This window comes from Oncorhynchus nerka, linkage group LG6 (assembly GCF_034236695.1).
Source record: "Oncorhynchus nerka isolate Pitt River linkage group LG6, Oner_Uvic_2.0, whole genome shotgun sequence".
In the NCBI taxonomy this organism is placed as follows: domain Eukaryota; kingdom Metazoa; phylum Chordata; class Actinopteri; order Salmoniformes; family Salmonidae; genus Oncorhynchus; species Oncorhynchus nerka.
The window spans coordinates 72,389,902-72,407,778 of record NC_088401.1 but is presented as its reverse complement, the minus strand read 5'-3'; the positions used below and the strand labels follow the sequence as shown (position 1 = coordinate 72,407,778).

Genomic DNA, 17,877 nt, shown 5'->3' with positions numbered 1-17,877 from the left:
ACAATGGTCCAATTCACGCTCTTATCCCTGGTGATCCCTACTCCCTCTGATCTGGCAGACTCACTAAACACAAATGAGTTTGTAAATGATGTCTGAGTGTTGGTGTGTGCCTGTGGCAATCCATAAATACAAATAAATCAAAAAGATAACTGTGCCATCTGGTTTTCTTAATATAAGGAATTTGAAATTATTTATACTTTTACTTTTGATTCTTAAGTATATTTTGGCAATTGCATATACTTTTGATACTTAAGTATATTTAAAACCCAATACTTTTAGACTTTTACTCAACAAGTGTTTTACTGGGTGACTTTTACTTGGGTCTTTTTCTATAATGAAGGTATCTTTCCTTTTACTTAAGTATGACAATTGGGTCCTTTTTTCACCACTGCATCAAATCAAGATGACCATCTAAGTAATGGAGTTTAGCCTAGTAGAACGGTAGATCAGATGAATCATGCCAGCAATATTCCAGGCAATAAAAATCATACCTATCCTTAATCAGAGAATAACCACACTAAGGAAGGAAAAACTTTGTGGGAGAAACCTGTTTGATCTATAAAAGGGAAACTGGTTACGTGTGAGGATGCAATATACTTTGCTGGGGTAGAAAATATGAGTCTGAAAAGGAAGAGATAAAACATGAAAATATTGCCACCTAGTGGCTAGAAGTTTTCAAAGTCTATTTTGCTGGATTGACCCTTACCTGTCACACAGATGAATGGGATCAGCATAAAGTAGAATAATTATTATCAGTTTGATAGACAATCATAAATTGGCAGGTAAAACTAGCTTCTGACGTAACATTGAGAATCCCCCCTACACTTTGAGGGTCAATGAAGGAGGAGGCCTCTTCTTTGTGATAGAGAATGACAACACTTTCAAAATGGTAGGAATAAAGATTTATTTTCATATGAAGAGGTGGTTTGGATTTTTCTTTTTCTTTTTTACAAGTATGTTTTGATAAAACTTGCAAAAAACTTCTAGCATATTCCAAGAATGGAGACATGAGAAAAGGGGATTTATTGCTGAATGTTAAAATGAAGACACTTTTCACTGAGTGGAAAACGATTTGCTTGCTTCTTTTCCCATGCACCCAACTACCTGGACCGCTAGGACATGCAGGGGGCAGGGGGAGAAGAGAGGGAGAGGGGGCGTAAAGGAGATGAGGACAACTTCTGTAAAAACACAAACATTGTGTGTGTGTGTATGTGCCGTGTTGAAGGGTGTGTGTTGTGTTTAAGTGTGTGTGTGTGTGTGCGCACGCGCACGTGCATGCGTGTGTGTGTGTGTGTGTGTGTGTGTGTGTGTGTGTGTGTGTGTGTGTGTGTGTGTGTGTGTGTGTGTGTGTGCGCGCGTGCGCGTGCGTGCGTGCGTGCGTGCGTGTGTGTGTGTGTGCGTGAGAGAAAGAGAGAGTAAATGTGGAAGGTAGGAAATATTGGTTGCAAGGGAAGGAGGTAAGGGGGGATTTTACATTTCAACTACCACTAGAAGCACACTACCGTCACTGGCAGTATCCTACATTGCAAATCCCAGATTGAATACAGTGATACTAAGACAAACTAGCCAGAACTTTGGGCCATGAAAATAACATGTATATCTCTAAATGATATTCCACAATAATCCTCTGAATTCATCAAAGGAGTTGGTTGTCATTTTTTATATGGTACTTATTATAACATTTTTTTTGTGATACATGCATCTCCTGTGAGACTACTGGTAAAGGGGCAAATTAAAATTTTCATTTAAAACCAACTCATGGGGACTCATGTATTTTACACAATGCCCTTTTTCTTTTAGGTAGAGGAGCGGGATGCTCTCTGTCCATTTAATCTCATAGTATTTCTGAGGTGCACCCTTTCTGAGGAATGCCTGTAACCCATAGCGGAGTGGACAAGCTGTTGTAATGTGTAAATCTAACATATCCCATGATAATAGATTATGTCATAATCTATGATGTCATTGGCAAGAGGGCGGGGTCAGACAGAGACAGACACATATCAGATCATTCAGTCAATATGACCAAGCAAGGTATACTTGTGTTAATAATAAAGGTATAGGAATGCAACAAAGGATGCAATAATCGATAATACCATACCGTCTGTTGGCTATGATTAAAAAAAGACAAACCGAACAGACTCAAACACACTGCAGTGAGTCAGTCAACGTAGGAGAGACTTTAAAATGAACCTGTGTCACTTGTCACAGCACACAGCAAACCAGTGCCATCATCACTACGAGCCAATGTCATCATCATCATCACCATCACAGAACAAACCTGTCTCATTACTCTGTCATAGAACAATCATCCAAGAGCCTCAACATGAACTCCATATCAGCGGATTTTGGCATTTTTAAAACCCACTTTTTTTTTTCAAGTTTCAAGAGTTTCCATAGCTCCATACTATATCACAGATGAAAACAGACAAGGAAGAGGGACATAATGGATCTGGCCTATGGACCATGGTGGTTCTTGGGAAATGGAGTCTTTTTCTTGATGGGATGTGAAAGTCCTGAGACACAGTGCGGCTTTAGTTAAGCTGCTGGCATAGGAATGGGGGAGGGCAGTCCATGTAGGCCAGAATCAGGCTGGATTGACTGGATTGGTAGGATTGGCAGCTCCCTGGCCAATGAATGCTCATGGATGGAGGTTTTACAGTGCAATGGAGCTTCTGGCAGCATGACGATTGGCCGGTTGAGTATGTCAGTTTAACAGTGACTACACCCTCATAGCTGAATGGACACTCATGTCTCCCTTGCTGTGACCAGACTACAACTCATCATGGAGTGCGTACACACCTGCATGCACACGCACACACACACACACCACAACCGTCACCTACACTCATTCCCATTTAAAAACCCTGAACACCTGTGCAGGTACCTTGGATCACCTGCATTCCTCTGAAACAATACACAGACGATGACAGGCGGACGGATGATGACATGAATGACTGATGTGAGTTTGTTGGAGCGACTCATCAAAAACTAGCGCTTCACTTCCTGTACCAGGACAAGACACCACATCCAGTTGCGTCTGTGATAAATGTCCCCCGTGAAAAAACAACTGCGTGTGGATCATACTCATGTAAACATACACCGTTACACAGGGGTGACTCATATTGCATGATGCCAGAATCATATCACAGTTCAAACAGGGAGATCCTAAATCAGAGCAAGTCAAAGTAAAGAGGTCTATAAAATGAGGAGTCTGTATTAGAAAGGCTACAAAAACTCAACTGGACCTCTGGCTTCAGCACACAGCAAAAGGCACCACAATATTATTCTATTACTTGTGAAAAAATTGGCACGTAATCATTTTTTTCTCTCATAACGCTGTAAATCAAAAACTTTACATATAAATATTTTTCCCTATAAAAAAAGTCTTTGCTGTTAGCTAGTAGACAATTTTTGCTGAAATGAAAATAAATATTTCATTTATTTAGAATATCTGTCTGTTATACAAAATAAAAATATTTCTCCTAGGTGCAGGTCTCTACTCCACTGTTGTCTTTAGGTGGGTCAGGGGGGTCGGGGTCAGGGGTTAGAGGTCAGTGGTCAAGGCGGGCGGGTCTTAAAGGGGTGTGTTGTCATTTTTGGAGGAGCGCGACTGGGAGCTTTTACTGTGTCCGTTGCTGCGGGTGCTTGGCCGCCCCTGCGCCCGGTGAGTCCGTATGTCGGCGGTCGGGGCAGGGGCGGTAGATGATCGGTACCCACGTTCACACGGCTCCATGTTCATGTTCTGCATACTGAGGAAAGGAGTGCTCTCTCCTTGCCCCTCCTCTTCCTCCTCCTCCTCCTCTGATTGGCTGAAGCTCTGAGAGCTGTTGTCCCGTAGGCCCATTGCACGCTGGGAGACATGTCCATTGAGGCGGTTCCGACGTGGGCGCCGGCGGCTCCTGATTGGTTCACGGGAGGAGGCGTACTCCTGCGTGGTCTCATAGGCCTCGTCGTCAGGGAGATGATAGGGGCTGGATGGAAGGCTGCCCGTGCTCTCTGTCAGGTAGGGTTGGCGAGGGCGACGGGGTTGCCGGTACAACCGTCCATCCTGCAGGGACAGAAGCAGAGAACGTCACACACAAGATACTCTAGTCTACAACTAACAACATCATACACTACTTACAACAACAAGGAAGTGGAAAATATGACTCATGAGTCACAGTTGGTAAATGGCCTGCTTTCTGCCATGTGTGTAGTCGCTAGTGAGTGTAGCGGCAGGGTCATGGTCACCTGGGGGCATCTCAGTAGGGGCTGGTCGTCATCCCGCTGGTAGGCTGCGGCGGCAGGCGGCAGGGCGAGGGCGTGGCCTGTGTTGGGGGATGTGATTTGGAAGGTGGGCACTTGGGGGGGCAGTGGGGGGTAGTGGAACTCAATGGGCGACAGACGGGCTGGTGTGGTCAATGCTGACACGTACCTGTGGGGAGGGGAGGGGAGAAACAGAGACACACACACACAAAACTGTATTAAATCTAGTTCAGAGGCCCAAAACTGAGACAGTAGACAAGTAGTCATTCTGTAGTTTATACAAGTACACATCGTGGGCAAACATTCATACTAGTCATCCCACCTGTCACTGTGAGGTGAGTCTCTCAGAGAGTCGTAGGAGTCTCCATACTGCAGGCTGGCTCCCTCAGAACAGCCCCAGTAGGCGGCCCTCCGTGCCCGTGCCTCCATGCAGGTCGGGCTGCTGCATTTACTGGTGCCCACTGACGAGGAGAGCGCCCCCGACTGGCAGTCTGAGTTCATACTGTCTGTCCTCTCTATACTCCACGTCCGCTCCTCATGTCTACGGGGAGAGGGGAGAGAGAGAAACAGAGATGGAAGTAAGTAACGAGAGGGCTTTATGAAATTTCTGAGCCACAAAAATGTCCTGACGTGTGTGTGCTTGTGTGTGTGTCTATGTGTGTGTGTGCTTGTGTGTGTGTGTCTATGTGTGTGTGTCTATGTGTGTGTGTGTGTCTATGTATGTGTATGCCACTACAGCACCTGGAGTTGTGGGAGACTGTAGATGAGTGGTGGGATCTGGTGGACATTCGGCTTCCTGCGTAGTTTACAGCTTCTTCTGGTCCATGCTGTATAATACTACACTCTGTGGTAGGAGCGTTCTTTGAGATGTACTGTGAAAGGAAGAGAGAGATATGCATTGTGGGAGCTGTATAGGTATGGGCGATATGGCAATCTGTCTCTCTCTCCCACGGCTTGCAGACAGTCCTGGCTCTAGACGTATGCTGTGTCGGCAGGCTTCCGGCCAAACTGGAATAAGAACGTGTTATAACACCCGTTACAATCAAAATAATTCTGTTTCTGAGCCTGAGGTATCTTATAGGCCCTGTACACACTCAGTTTGTACAACTGGTGTACAATGCATTTGTCAAAACAATTTTGATCCAACGGACGGTTCGTCTGCGCAAAAGTGTTTACACAGCGGTTGTGGAGACACCGCAAGTGTTTTTATGCAGACAAACTCTCTGTAGTGTAACAGAAATAACCATTGTATCACAACCGTTATGTCAAATGTGTTGTACATCAGTTGTACAACCTGAGTGTGTACGGGGCTGTAGTGACTCACGTCCACCATGGGGATCTCTTCAGGCCCTGGCCCAGGGTGGTTGGGACCGTTAGCCAGCATGCGGTTGGGCTGCTCCACACACTGGTTCTGGTTGACGTTCTGGTTCAGGTGGCCATGTATCTTCTTCCTCTGTTTCCTGTAGGACATATGCATGTTATTGTTCTAGAAGACATTGAGGAAGATAGTAGATAAGAACAGAAAAAGTTTATCAGAAAATGTATATAAATACAAACTACAGTTTGACAGGAATGCACTCATTTTACAAATTCTGTTCTGTCTGTCATTGTAATATCCGGCTTCAAACATTAACACGTTTAAAAAATATATATAATTAGTTAGTAAAGCTCATCTAAGAAGTTTAAAAGCTTAATTTCTGACTGTGACATTGTAGCTGTGATCACTGGCAGTCAGTGAATGCCTCCTGGGCTCTGTGAGGAACTGGTTGAAATCATTTCAACCAGTTATGCCCGGCTGGGTGGGCTCTGTACAGTACCAGTACGTACTTGGTTTTGCAGTATGCCACCACACAGACCATGCCCACTACCAACAGTGCCACACAGATGCCTGTGATGGTCAACACCCGCCGCTGGTACAGCTCCTCTGCCTCTGTGAACAAACCACACACACACACACACACACACACACACACACACACACACACACACACACACACACACACACACACACACACACACACACACACACACACACACACACACACACACACACACACACACACACACACACACACGTGTGAGCGCTACTCTACGGAAATAATCAAACAAAATCTAACTCAGCACCTCCTCTTTCCCTCCATACTCATCACTAACCTCTGACCTCTAACCTCCCTGAAAGTAACCAATCGTCTTTCTCCTCCACCTTAGTAGTGCTAACCTTAGACAAAACATAAACTAACCATGATGGTACCAACCCCGTAGGCTAACAGTGGCTTAGCCACAACATAGACTGTTTCAGTCAGGGTGGTGCTTATATTTGTCCTGTTTCATACATGTACAAGTGTGTAACAGTTCAACAGTTCAACAATAGTAGACTCTTTTTTTTACTGGCAATGTTTGCTTCTGTAGGCTTACTGTATGTCAAGTTCAAACAATCTCTCAGAAACTAGGCCTCATCCTACATAGACCTATATGTTGCAATGTGTGGTTGGTCTGGATTCCTCCTCTGCTTTCCCTACGTGCACAAATGTACCACAATGTCTATGGAATGTATGTCAAAGAGGTCTAAGGACACATGCCTGTATGATGGAATCAGATGATAATCATAAGAAAAAAAGCATTGTAGAGCAAAAACACCACAATGGTTTGGGGATATTCATAAAACTCACCGCCAACTAAATAAACACCTTTAAATTGACCAGAGAATGCACAAATATAAAACACAGATAACTCACAATCCCCATATGTTAACAAGGGAAATATATTGTAGCTTTTGCATGAGAGTTATCATTATTTTTCAAGGTTAAATGTGGGTTTCTGATCTTTTTTTGTCAGTTAAAAAGTGTAGCTAGTGTGAATCTCTGTTGTCATGGTGAAGCTTTATGAAAACCTCCCTGTCAGGTGTTCTGATGGCATTTAAATGACCAATGAGCAGAAGGCTCGTTGTGGTGGAACATTGTCAGCAGATAAGTCACAATGACAGAGGAAAACAAACAGAACATGGGGAGAGAGGGAACGAAAGAAAGAAAGAGTGGACAAAGGAAGATGAAAGGTGGCGACAGGCAGATAGTGGAGGAAGATTGTCTGGGAAGTGTGTGTGTGTGTGTGTGTGTGTGTGTGTGTGTGTGTGTGTGTGTGTGTGAGGTGGGGGGTCTAAAATGGGGTGGTGATGGGGTTTTAGTGCTAAAGGTCGGGGAAGGGGTGCTGTATAGAGAGCCTTAGCCAAGCATTGTATGTGTGTCACAGAAGAGGGTACTGATAGGGGAAGGGATTGGTGGTTGGCTGCTACTGAAGGAGCTAGGTCACTATCACTTACAGGAGCCTCTGATTCAATGCCAATCAACTGGGTCATGGTAGACCTACCACAGCTGTCTGTCTTATGAGACACAGGCTATTTTCTCAGGTGTTACTGATAACCATCAGCACATTTCTGTCAAGTTTGTCTCTCTGACTCAAAAGTACACCATTTAAAATGAATTTTGCCTCACTCAGGTAAAGATATTGTGCCTGCATTGTAATATCTTCTACTTATATGTTCCTCTCGGGCATCAACATGTCTGTGGCTTTGCTGTCTCCCTCTCTACAGTAATATTTTGGAGTGTACTACAAATCATAGTTTCTAGGTTTTCTATAACTGAGAGAGAGGGTTAGCATGCATGCAGAGGGACAAGTGTCTTTGGACCAGGTAGGTTAGCGGGCGAGTGACAGATCGACAGATCAGAGAAGAGCTACTGGTTCTAGAGAGATGGTAGTAGTAATGTGTGACTGTGAGAGGATCTTGGCAACTCTTAAAATTAATAATATACATTCAAATGAATAATTGTTCCATACCCATAAATTCAATTCCAAGATGCTCTGCCAACGCAGAAAGTTGGACACAATGAAAAGGAAAGAGAAAAAGTTTCAGATAGTGATCGTCTACATTGGAACATAGATATATAGATAGTAGATACTAAACCATGAGGTTAGTATGGAATCTTTCGGTGACATAACAATCGTGATTAGCAGGTGTCACGTCCAGTAACAGACAGACAACGCGGACAGCCGCGGCTCTGTGACCCCAGAAAGGAAAGAAAAGGAAAGAAAGAAGCATAACTAATAAAAGAGAGAGGGAAGCAGGCAGGAGACATGCAGAGACAGAGACAGCCACTTCACTTCACTTACTGCCATATTTACTAGACCTCATTTCTGGGGTAAACATATTTTGTTTTGTGTGGATAAAATCAAAGAAAAAAAAAGGAAAAAAGCAGTGTGTTACTTTCCAACGTAAAAACACAGTATTGTAGATGTTGGTTGGCACAGAAATGGGAACAGCTTTGTAGGTCGACAGATTAATGACAAGTTGTAATTGTGTCCTATTGTCTCTTGTGTTATATCACTTTATCGCTCTGACACCTTTCATCTGAAATTATTATGATCAAATATGACAAAGGTGTTTTCTATCAGCACAGCATGAGCAATAGCACTAGTAAGATATGCGTGTTTCTTAACTTGGTATGATGTGAATCGTGCCATCAATGATAGCTTAAAGACGTTTTTTTAACCATATTTATGCATGCATATATAGATATATACAATACTGTATGTACAGGTAACTGCCAAAATAAAGGAAACAGTTGAGTAAACGAGGGATACAAAGTATATTGAAAGCAGGTGCTTCCCCACAGCTGTGGTTCCTGAGTTAATAAAGCAATTAACATCCCATCATGCTTAGGGTCATGTATAAAAAATTATTTTTGGCTACCATGGCTATGCTCCTATAGGATGACAATGCCCCCATCCACAGGGCACGAGTGGTCACTGAATGGGTTGATGAGCATGAAAATGATGTAAACCATACGCCATGGCCGTCTCAGTCACCAGATCTCAACCCAATTGAAGACTTATGGGAGATTCTGGAGCGGTGCCTGAGACAGCATTTTTCACCACCATCAACGCAAGATACTTGTAGAATATATGCCAAGGTGCATTGAAACTGTTCTGGCTCATGGTGCCCAACTCCCTATTAAGACACTTTATGTTGGTGTTTCCTTTATTTTGGCAATTAACTGTATATTCATATTGCGCTCCAAGTCCCCATTAGCTGTTCTCTAGTCTTAAACCAACAATGACAAACCCGTTCAAAGTGCTCTTCTCATCTATGTGGCCTACTAGTGGCAAGGAAACACTCACATAGAGTACCAGTCAAACTTTGGACACACCTACTCATTCAAGGGTTTTTCTTTATTTGTGCTATTTTCTACATTGTAGACATCAAAACTATGAAATAACATATGGAATCATGTAGTAACCAATTTTTTTTTAAACAAATCAAAATATATTTTAGATTCTTCAAAGTAGCCACCCTTTGCCTTGATGGCAGCTTCGTACACTCTTGGCATTCTCTCAACCAGCTTCACCTGGAATGCTTTTCCAACAGTCTGAAGGAGTTCCCACATATGCTGAGCACTTTTTGGCTGCTTTTCTTTCCCTCTGCGGTCCAACTCATCCCAAACCATCTCAATTGGGTTGAGGTCGGGTGATTGTGGAGGCCAGGTCATCTGATGCAGCACTTTCCTTCTTGGTCAAATAGCCCTTACACAGCCTGGTGGTGTGTTGAGTCATTGTCCTGTTGAAAAACAAATGATAGTCACACTAAGCGCAAACCAAATGGGATGGCGTATCGCTGCAGAATGCTGTGGTAGCCATGCTAGTTAAGTGTGCCTTGAATTCAAAATAAATCACAGACAGTGTCACCAGCAAAGCACCCCCACGCCATCACACCTCCTCCTCCATGCTTCACGGTGGGCACGACCACACATGCGGAGATCATCCGTTCACCTACTCTGCGTCTCACAAAGACATGATGGTTGGAACCAAAAATCTCAATTAGGACAGATTTCCACCGGTCTAATGTCCATTGCTCGTGTTTCTTGGCCCAAGCAAGTCTTTTCTTCTTAATGATGTCCTTTAGTAGTGGTTTCTTTGCAGTAATTTGACCATAAAGGCCTGATTCACACAGTCTCCTTTGAACAGTTGATGTTGAGATGTGTCTGTTACTTGAACTCTGTGAAGCATTTATTTGGCCTGCAGTTTTTGAGTCTGGCAACTCTAATGAACTTATCCTCTGCAGCAGAGGTAACTCTGGGTCTTCCTTTCCTGTGACAGTCCTCATGAGAGCCAGTTTCATCATAGCGCTTGATCTTTTTTGCGACTGAAATTTTCTGGATTGACTGACCTTCATGTCTTAAAGTATTGATGAACTGTCGTTTCTCTTTAATTATTTGAGCTGTTCTTGCAATAATATGAACTTGGTCTTTTACCAAATAGGGCTATTTTCTGTATACCACCCATACCTTGTCACAACACAACTGATTGGCTAAAATGCATCAAGAAGGAAAGAAATTCCACAAATTAATTTTTAACAAGCCACACCTGTTAATTGAAAATCATTCCAGGTGACTACCTCATGAAGCTGGTTGAGAGAATGCCAAGAGTGTGCAAATCTGTCATCATGGCAAAGGGTGGCAACTTGGAAGAATATGAAATATAAAATATTTTTTGATTTGTATAACACTTTTTTTTTACTGCATGATTCCATGTGTGTTATTTAATAGTTTCATGTCTTCATTACTTTCTACAATGTAGAAAATAGTAAAAACAAAATAAAAACCCTTTAATGAGTAGATGTGTCCAAACTTTTGACCAGTACTGTAGTTACCTGAACATGGTAAACAGGACATTGATGGGGCAAACAAACCAAGCATTTTAATGATTTGAATATAAGAACTGGCTTAGGATGAGCTCTCTGGATGAAACATTATGACAATGGGTTATCAGTTGCCCATTTGCAGCAAAACTACTGGCTACTTCACTAACATCTAGTCAGAACATCACAGATAACTACCGGTCTTCGTATCAAGAATTGCATCAAGCCATCCAAGCTGCATATCAGGTGAACCCTGTATATTCCATTCAATGTATCATCATCCAATCTCTGCTGCAGCTTACTGTGTATCATATGATCAGGAGGACATGCATAGAGACCTATATGTTAACTCTGCTGTCTGTTTCTCTGCATGCACCTCTGTCTATTAATGAGGGGTCTACTGGTTAAGTCCCTGTGTAAAGGACCAGCACGATGGACAACAGAGGAAGGGATAGACACAAAGGCATGCACATACAGTGCCTTGCAAAAATATTCATCCCCTTGGCATTTTTACTATTTTGTTGCATTACAACCTGTAATATTTGGATTTCATGTAATGGACATACACAAAATAGTCCAAATTGGTGAAGTGAAATGAAAAAAAATGCTTGTTTCATAAAATGTAAAAACAATTAAAAAAGCAAAAGACGTATTCACACCCTTTGCTATTAAACCCCTAAATAAGATCTGGTGCAGCCAATTACCTTCAGAAGTCACATAATTAGTTAAATAAAGTCCACCTGTGTGCAATCTAAGTGTCACATGATCTGTCACATGATCTCAGTATATATACACCTGTTCTGAAAGGCCCCAGAGTCTGCAACACCACTAAGCAAGGGGCACCACCAAGCAAGCGGCACCATGAAGACCAAGGAGCTCTCCAAACAGGTCAGGGACAAAGTTGTGGAGAAGTACAGATTGGGTTGGGTTCGGGTTGGGTTATAAAAAAATTATCTGAAACTTTGAAGATCCCACGGAGCACCATTAAATCCATTATTTAAAAAATTGAATGAATATGGCACCACAACAAACCTGACAAGAGAGGGGCCGCCCACCAAAACTCACGGACCAGGCAAGGAAGGCATTAATCAGAGGCAACAAAGAGATCAAAGATAACCCTGAGGGAGCTGCAAAGCTCCACAGCGGAGATTGGAGTACCTGTCCATAGGACCACTTTAAGCCGTATTCTCCACTGAGCTGGGCTTTATGGAAGAGTGGCCAGGAAAAAGCCATTGCTTAAAGAAAAAAATAAGCAAACACGTTTGGTGATCGCCAAAATCGCATGTGGCATTCTCCCCAAACATATGGAAGAAGGTAATCTGGTCAGATGAGACTAACATTTTTGGCCATCAAGGAAAACGCTAAGTCTGGCGCAAACCCAACACCTCTTATCACCCCAAGAACACCATCCCCACAGTGAAGCATGGTGGTGGCAGCATCATGCTTTTGTTTTTCATCGGCAGGGACTGGGTAACTGGTCAGAACAGAAGGAATAATGGATGGCACTAAATACAGGGAAATTCTTGAGGGAAACCTGTTTCAGTCTTCCAGAGATTTTAGACTGGGCCGGAGGTTCCCCTTCCAGCAGGACAATGACCCTAAGCATACTGCTAAACAACACTCGAGTGGTTTAAGGGGAAACATTTAAATGTCTTGGAATGGCCTAGTCAAAGCCCAGACCTCAATCGAATTGAGGATCTGTGGTATGACTTAAAGATTGCTGTACACCAGCGGAACCCATCCAACTTGAAGGAGCTGGAGCAGTTTTGCCTTGAAGAATGGACAAAAATCCCAGTGGCTAGATGTGCCAACCTTACAGAGACATACCCCAAGAGACTTGCAGCTGTAATTGCTGCAAAAGGTGTTTCTACAAAGTATTCACTTTGGGGGGGAGGGGGGGGGAATAATTATGCACGTTCAAGTTTTTTATATTTTTTGTCATATTTCTTGTTTGTTTCACAATAAAACATATTTTGCATCTTCAAAGTGTTAGGCATGCTGTGTAAATTAAATGATACAAACCCCCCAAAAATCAATTTTAATTCGAGGTTGTAAGGCAACAAAATAGGAAAAATACCAAGAGGGTTGAATACTCTCGCAAGCCACTGTACACACTCACGCAAGCACACACACACACACACACACACACACACACACACACACACACACACACACACACACACACACACACACACACACACACACACACACACACACACACACACACACAGACAGGTAGGTATCGCCCTCCAGAGCATGCAGCAGCGTCCCAATGAGGAAGACAGACAGACAGACAGACAGACAGACAGACAGACAGACAGACAGACAGACAGACAGACAGACAGACAGACAGACAGACAGACAGACAGACAGACAGACAGACAGACAGACAGACAGACAGACAGACAGACAGACAGACAGGAGGAAATGAACATACTGTAGAAACCTGCCATGACGGATTTTTGACAGCGATCACCTGTATAGTCATTTGGACACCTGATGGGGGAAACAAGCCACAGAAGGAGAAGAGGGAGGGAGGGAAAAGAGGAAGAGGGGGAGGGAGAGGAGGCGAAGGAGGAAGTACATATAAGGGAAAGGAGGGAGGGAGGGAGAGAGTAAGGGAGGGAGGGAGGTAGAGAGAAATGGAGGGAGGGAGAGAGCAAGGGAGGGAAGGAAGGAAGGAAGGAAGGAAGGAAGGAAGGAAGGAAGGAAGGAAGGAAGGAAGGAAGGAGAGAGCAAGAGAGGAAGGGAGGAAGAGAGCAAGAAAGGGAGGGAGGAAGAGAGCAAGAAAGGGAGGGAGGAAGAGAGCAAGAAAGGGAGGGAGGAAGAGAGCAAGAGAGGAAGGGAGGAAGAGAGCAAGAAAGGGAGGGAGGAAGAGAGCAAGAAAGGGAGGGAGGAAGAGAGCAAGAAAGGGAGGGAGGAAGAGAGCAAGAAAGGGAGGGATGGAGGGAAGGAAAAGGTTGGAGGAAGGGAGAAAGAAAGTGAGAGCGGGAGGGAGGGAGGGAGGAAGAAAGGGAGGGCAGGAGAGAGCAAAAAAGGGAGGGAGGGAGGCAGGGAAGGAAGGAAGGAAGGAAGGAGGGAGGGAGGGAGGAAAAAGGGAGGAGAGGAGGGAAGGGAAGGAGAGATAAAGATAGGGAGGGAGGGAGGGACACAAGAGAGCAGAGAACATGGAGTTAGAAACAGAGCACAGCCTAATAGTATTTGTCAGAGGGAGAGGGTAGAGCGTTATGCCATTGCTATGCCATCATTACTATGGCATCATCGCTATGACATCATTGCACGCTATGACATCATCACATGTGAAAGGCTGGAAGATGTGGACCTGCGGGAGGTGGAACAGGAGGAGTCGGAGCTAAAAGCATATCAGCAGAAACACCCACTACAGATTACTGATTGACAGGGTTTGTTTCCCGAGATGCACTTTCAAAGAGTTTGGGCTTAAAAAACTACAAAGGCATAGGCTGCAAGGAAGCACCCCTTTGCTGAATGACTCATAGACATCTAGGAGAGAAAGGTGGGGGATTGGAGTATACATGGGATGTCCAAGTTTTTACACTTACCGTACTGTAACTATAATGTAACTACACTGTAACTACAGTGTGTGAGTCCAGGCAGCATAAGACTCCCTAACACATACATATGCTGATCCCTGATGCTCTAAAACAGCATTCAATTGAACTAGTCTCACAGGTTCTGAATATTCATAACATGCATAAAACTGTACAGGATATATTTTTTCCCTCATATAGTACCAAAGAGAAAACTTCACTGTGCATTTTGGATCAATTAAAGAAAGAACCTCTTCCTTGGAAGAGAAGAGCCCACTCAGCAATTTCCCATGCAGTTATAAATAGAGACACTGAGGCAGCATGCAAGCCCATGCTAGGACATCGCCTCTCTCTCTCTCTCTTCCTCTCACTATCTCCATCTCTCTATCTCATCCCTCTCTCTCTCTCTCTCTCTTCCTCTCACTATCTCATCCCCCCTCTCTCTCTTCCTCTCTCTATCTCATCCCCCTCTCTCTCTTCCTCTCACTATCTCCATCTCTCTATCTCACCCCCCTCTCTTCCTCTCACTATCTCCATCTCTCCATCTCATCCCCTCCTCTCTCTCTCTTCCTCTCACTATCTCCATCTCTCTCTCATCCCCTCCTCTCTCTCTCTTCCTCTCACTATCTCCATCTCTCTATCTCATCCCCCTCTCTCTCTTCCTCTCACTATCTCCATCTCTCTATCTCATCCCCCCTCTCTCTTTCTTCCCCTCTTTTTGTCAGCCCTGTGAACAAGACAAATAAAAAGGAAACAGTCTCCACAGAGATATAAACATCTCTCTTTAAAAAAAAGCATTCATCTGAATGAAATAAAATGGCATTCCTTCATTTCTCTCTGATGCTAAAGAGGGAATGGGATTTGTCTGAGGGCTGCTAACCTCTAGCATACAATGGCAGTGCCACACCATAGCCTGCACTAGTCTGCTTGGGTCATTCAGAACAGAGCTGATCCTTCTAAACAGACCGACATCTAGGCTAAGAGAGAACACAACATAACTCTAACTCTGTCTTTGTTTCTCTACTCTGTCACACATAACTCTAACTCTGTCCCTCTGCACACAACTCAGACACACAACTCAGGATCAGGAAGCACTATTTACAACCCCTAATTCACCGGCAACATGACTGGATACACGTCTACCTCCTACAGCCTGACAGAGTACAGTGTTCTGTGTAGGTTAGGGTATCAGCCAGCCAAGCACCCAAACACCTCAAGATATTTTGTTAGGCTGTCTGTCACAGTATGAAACGGAACAATTTTAGGCTGTCTGTCTGTGGGGCCTTGTTCACCTGGGAAAAGTACATGTCTTTCATCTCTAGTATTGCTTGTTTGCTAACACATTGTTAAACAGCATGCAGCCATTCGTACAACGAGCTGGAGATATATTAGAGGGATAAGGAAAGAGAGGGAGAGAGAGCAAGAGAAAGAAGGAGAAATAGATGGAGGGAAAGACACCTAGATGTCGAGAAGCGGACAGATCAGAGATGGAGGAAAGATGAATGTTTGTCGAGAGCAAGAGAAACAGGGGTGAAGGGAGAAGAAGAAGAATGAGTTTACAATCAACAGGGAAGCCTTTAATGTTGCACCCAGACTAATCCTTGAGAGGATCATTTACAATGAACGTGATGACACTTGGCATTTCGTGTCTGGAGAAGGAGATTGGCGATTGGGTTAACAGGGTGAACAACACACAGCTGAAGCCACATAGTGACAGACACAGCAGGAGGACAGGACCCCTCACTTACTTGCATGACAGTTGGTTTATACCGTGTATGAAATAACAGTCTCCACCGTTCACACAGTACGACTTCTCTGTGTCGTTACAGCGCCGGGCGTGACTTGAGCCTGGAGACAGAGTAGTGGTCACTATGGAGGAGAGAGAGTAAGAGTAGTGGTCACTATGGAGGAGAGAGAGTAAGAGTAGTGGTCACTATGGAGGAGAGAGAGTAAGAGTAGTGGTCACTATGGAGGAGAGAGAGTAAGAGTAGTGGTCACTATGGAGGAGAGAAATTAAGAGTAGTGGTCACTATGGAGTAGAGAGAGTAAGAGTAGTGGTCACTATGGAGGAGAGAGAGTAAGAGTAGTGGTCACTATGGAGGAGAGAAAGTAAGAGTAGTGGTCACTATGGAGGAGAGAGAGTAAGAGTAATGGTCACTATGGAGGAGAGAGAGTAAGAGTAATGGTCACTATGGAGCAGAGAGAGTAAGAGTAGTGGTCACTATGGAGGACAGAGAGTAAGAGTAGTGGTCACTATGTAGGAGAGAGAGTAAGAGTAGTGGTCGCTATGGAGGAGAGAGAGTAAGAGTAGGGGTCACTATGGAGGAGAGAGAGTAAGAGTAGTGGTCGCTATGGAGGAGAGAGAGTAAGAGTAGTGGTCACTATGGAGGACAGAGAGTAAGAGTAGGGGTCACTATGGAGGAGAGAGAGTAAGACTAGTGGTCACTATGGAGGAGAGAGAGTAAGAGTAGTAGTGGTCACTATGGAGGAGAGAGAGTAAGAGTAGTGGTCACTATGGAGGAGAGAGAGTAAGAGTAGTGGTCAGCAAGGAAGAGGGGGAGTGTGGCGGTAACTAAGAAAGAGAAGGAAAGTGTAGAGGTAACTATGGAAGAAGGGTAATAAATGGTTACTAAGGAAGAAAGGGAAAGAATGTTGTGGTTACTAAGGAAGAGAGAAAGATGTTGTCTACCTCACTTGCTTTGGCAATGTTAACACATGTTTCCCATGCCAATAAAGCCCTTGAATTGAATTGAATTGAATTGAAAGAGAATGTCTGGTCTTTACCAAAGAAGAGAGGAAGAGAATGTCTGGTTGTCAAAGAAAACAGAGCATGGTGGTTGTCAAGAAAAAAAAAGTATGTGGTAGTTAATGAAGAAGGTGGAAAGATTGTGAACGTTATAGAATAGTAAGAACATCATACTGTAGATAGAGGATGGTGTGTCTGTGGACTCACGGCTCTGCACACTGATGCTGCTCGTAGTGCTCTCCTGGCCCAGCATGTTCTCAACCACACACGTGTAGTTCCCAGAATCCTCCAGCCTCGCTCGGTTGATCTGGACCTTGGAGTTTTTCCTTCAGAGAATGAGAGAGGAAGAGAGAAGGAGAGAGAAATGGAGTGAGAGAGAGAAGGAGAGAGAGAGAGAAATGGAGTGAGAGTGATTAATTTGAGTCAATATGAATGCTTGTTCAAAACAGAAAAAGAAGTGTCTATAGTGTCTATTTTGGAGTGTATTTGTTATGCGTTTGAATGTGTGACTGGAGGTTGGCTGGTCTCTGAGACTCACTTATTGGTCTTGATTTTGACATCTTTTCCCCTCTGGAGCTCTCGGCCATCTTTATACCATCGGAAGGAGGGGCTGGGGTTCCCTGACGCCTCACACTTCAGATACAGCCTCT

At 44.0% G+C, this 17,877-nt stretch overlaps 1 protein-coding gene across 1 annotated transcript in view; it reads right to left on the bottom strand.

The window, feature by feature from the left end:
• Positions 1 to 898: 898 nt before the first annotated feature.
• Positions 899 to 17,877, bottom strand: part of LOC115130078 (pro-neuregulin-2, membrane-bound isoform-like) — a 110,350-nt gene continuing 93,371 nt past the window's right edge. Inside the window, exons 2-12 of the mRNA XM_065019845.1 lie at positions 17,766 to 17,877; positions 17,435 to 17,553; positions 16,230 to 16,350; positions 13,371 to 13,429; positions 8,077 to 8,100; positions 6,073 to 6,175; positions 5,570 to 5,705; positions 4,987 to 5,117; positions 4,568 to 4,786; positions 4,231 to 4,414; positions 899 to 4,048 (exon numbers count right to left, since the gene is read on the bottom strand). The exon at positions 17,766 to 17,877 is cut by the window's right edge and continues 51 nt beyond it. Coding sequence (XP_064875917.1) covers positions 3,575 to 4,048; positions 4,231 to 4,414; positions 4,568 to 4,786; positions 4,987 to 5,117; positions 5,570 to 5,705; positions 6,073 to 6,175; positions 8,077 to 8,100; positions 13,371 to 13,429; positions 16,230 to 16,350; positions 17,435 to 17,553; positions 17,766 to 17,877 — 1,682 coding nt within the window. The 3' untranslated portion in view covers positions 899 to 3,574. The remainder of the gene's footprint in view (positions 4,049 to 4,230; positions 4,415 to 4,567; positions 4,787 to 4,986; positions 5,118 to 5,569; positions 5,706 to 6,072; positions 6,176 to 8,076; positions 8,101 to 13,370; positions 13,430 to 16,229; positions 16,351 to 17,434; positions 17,554 to 17,765) is intronic.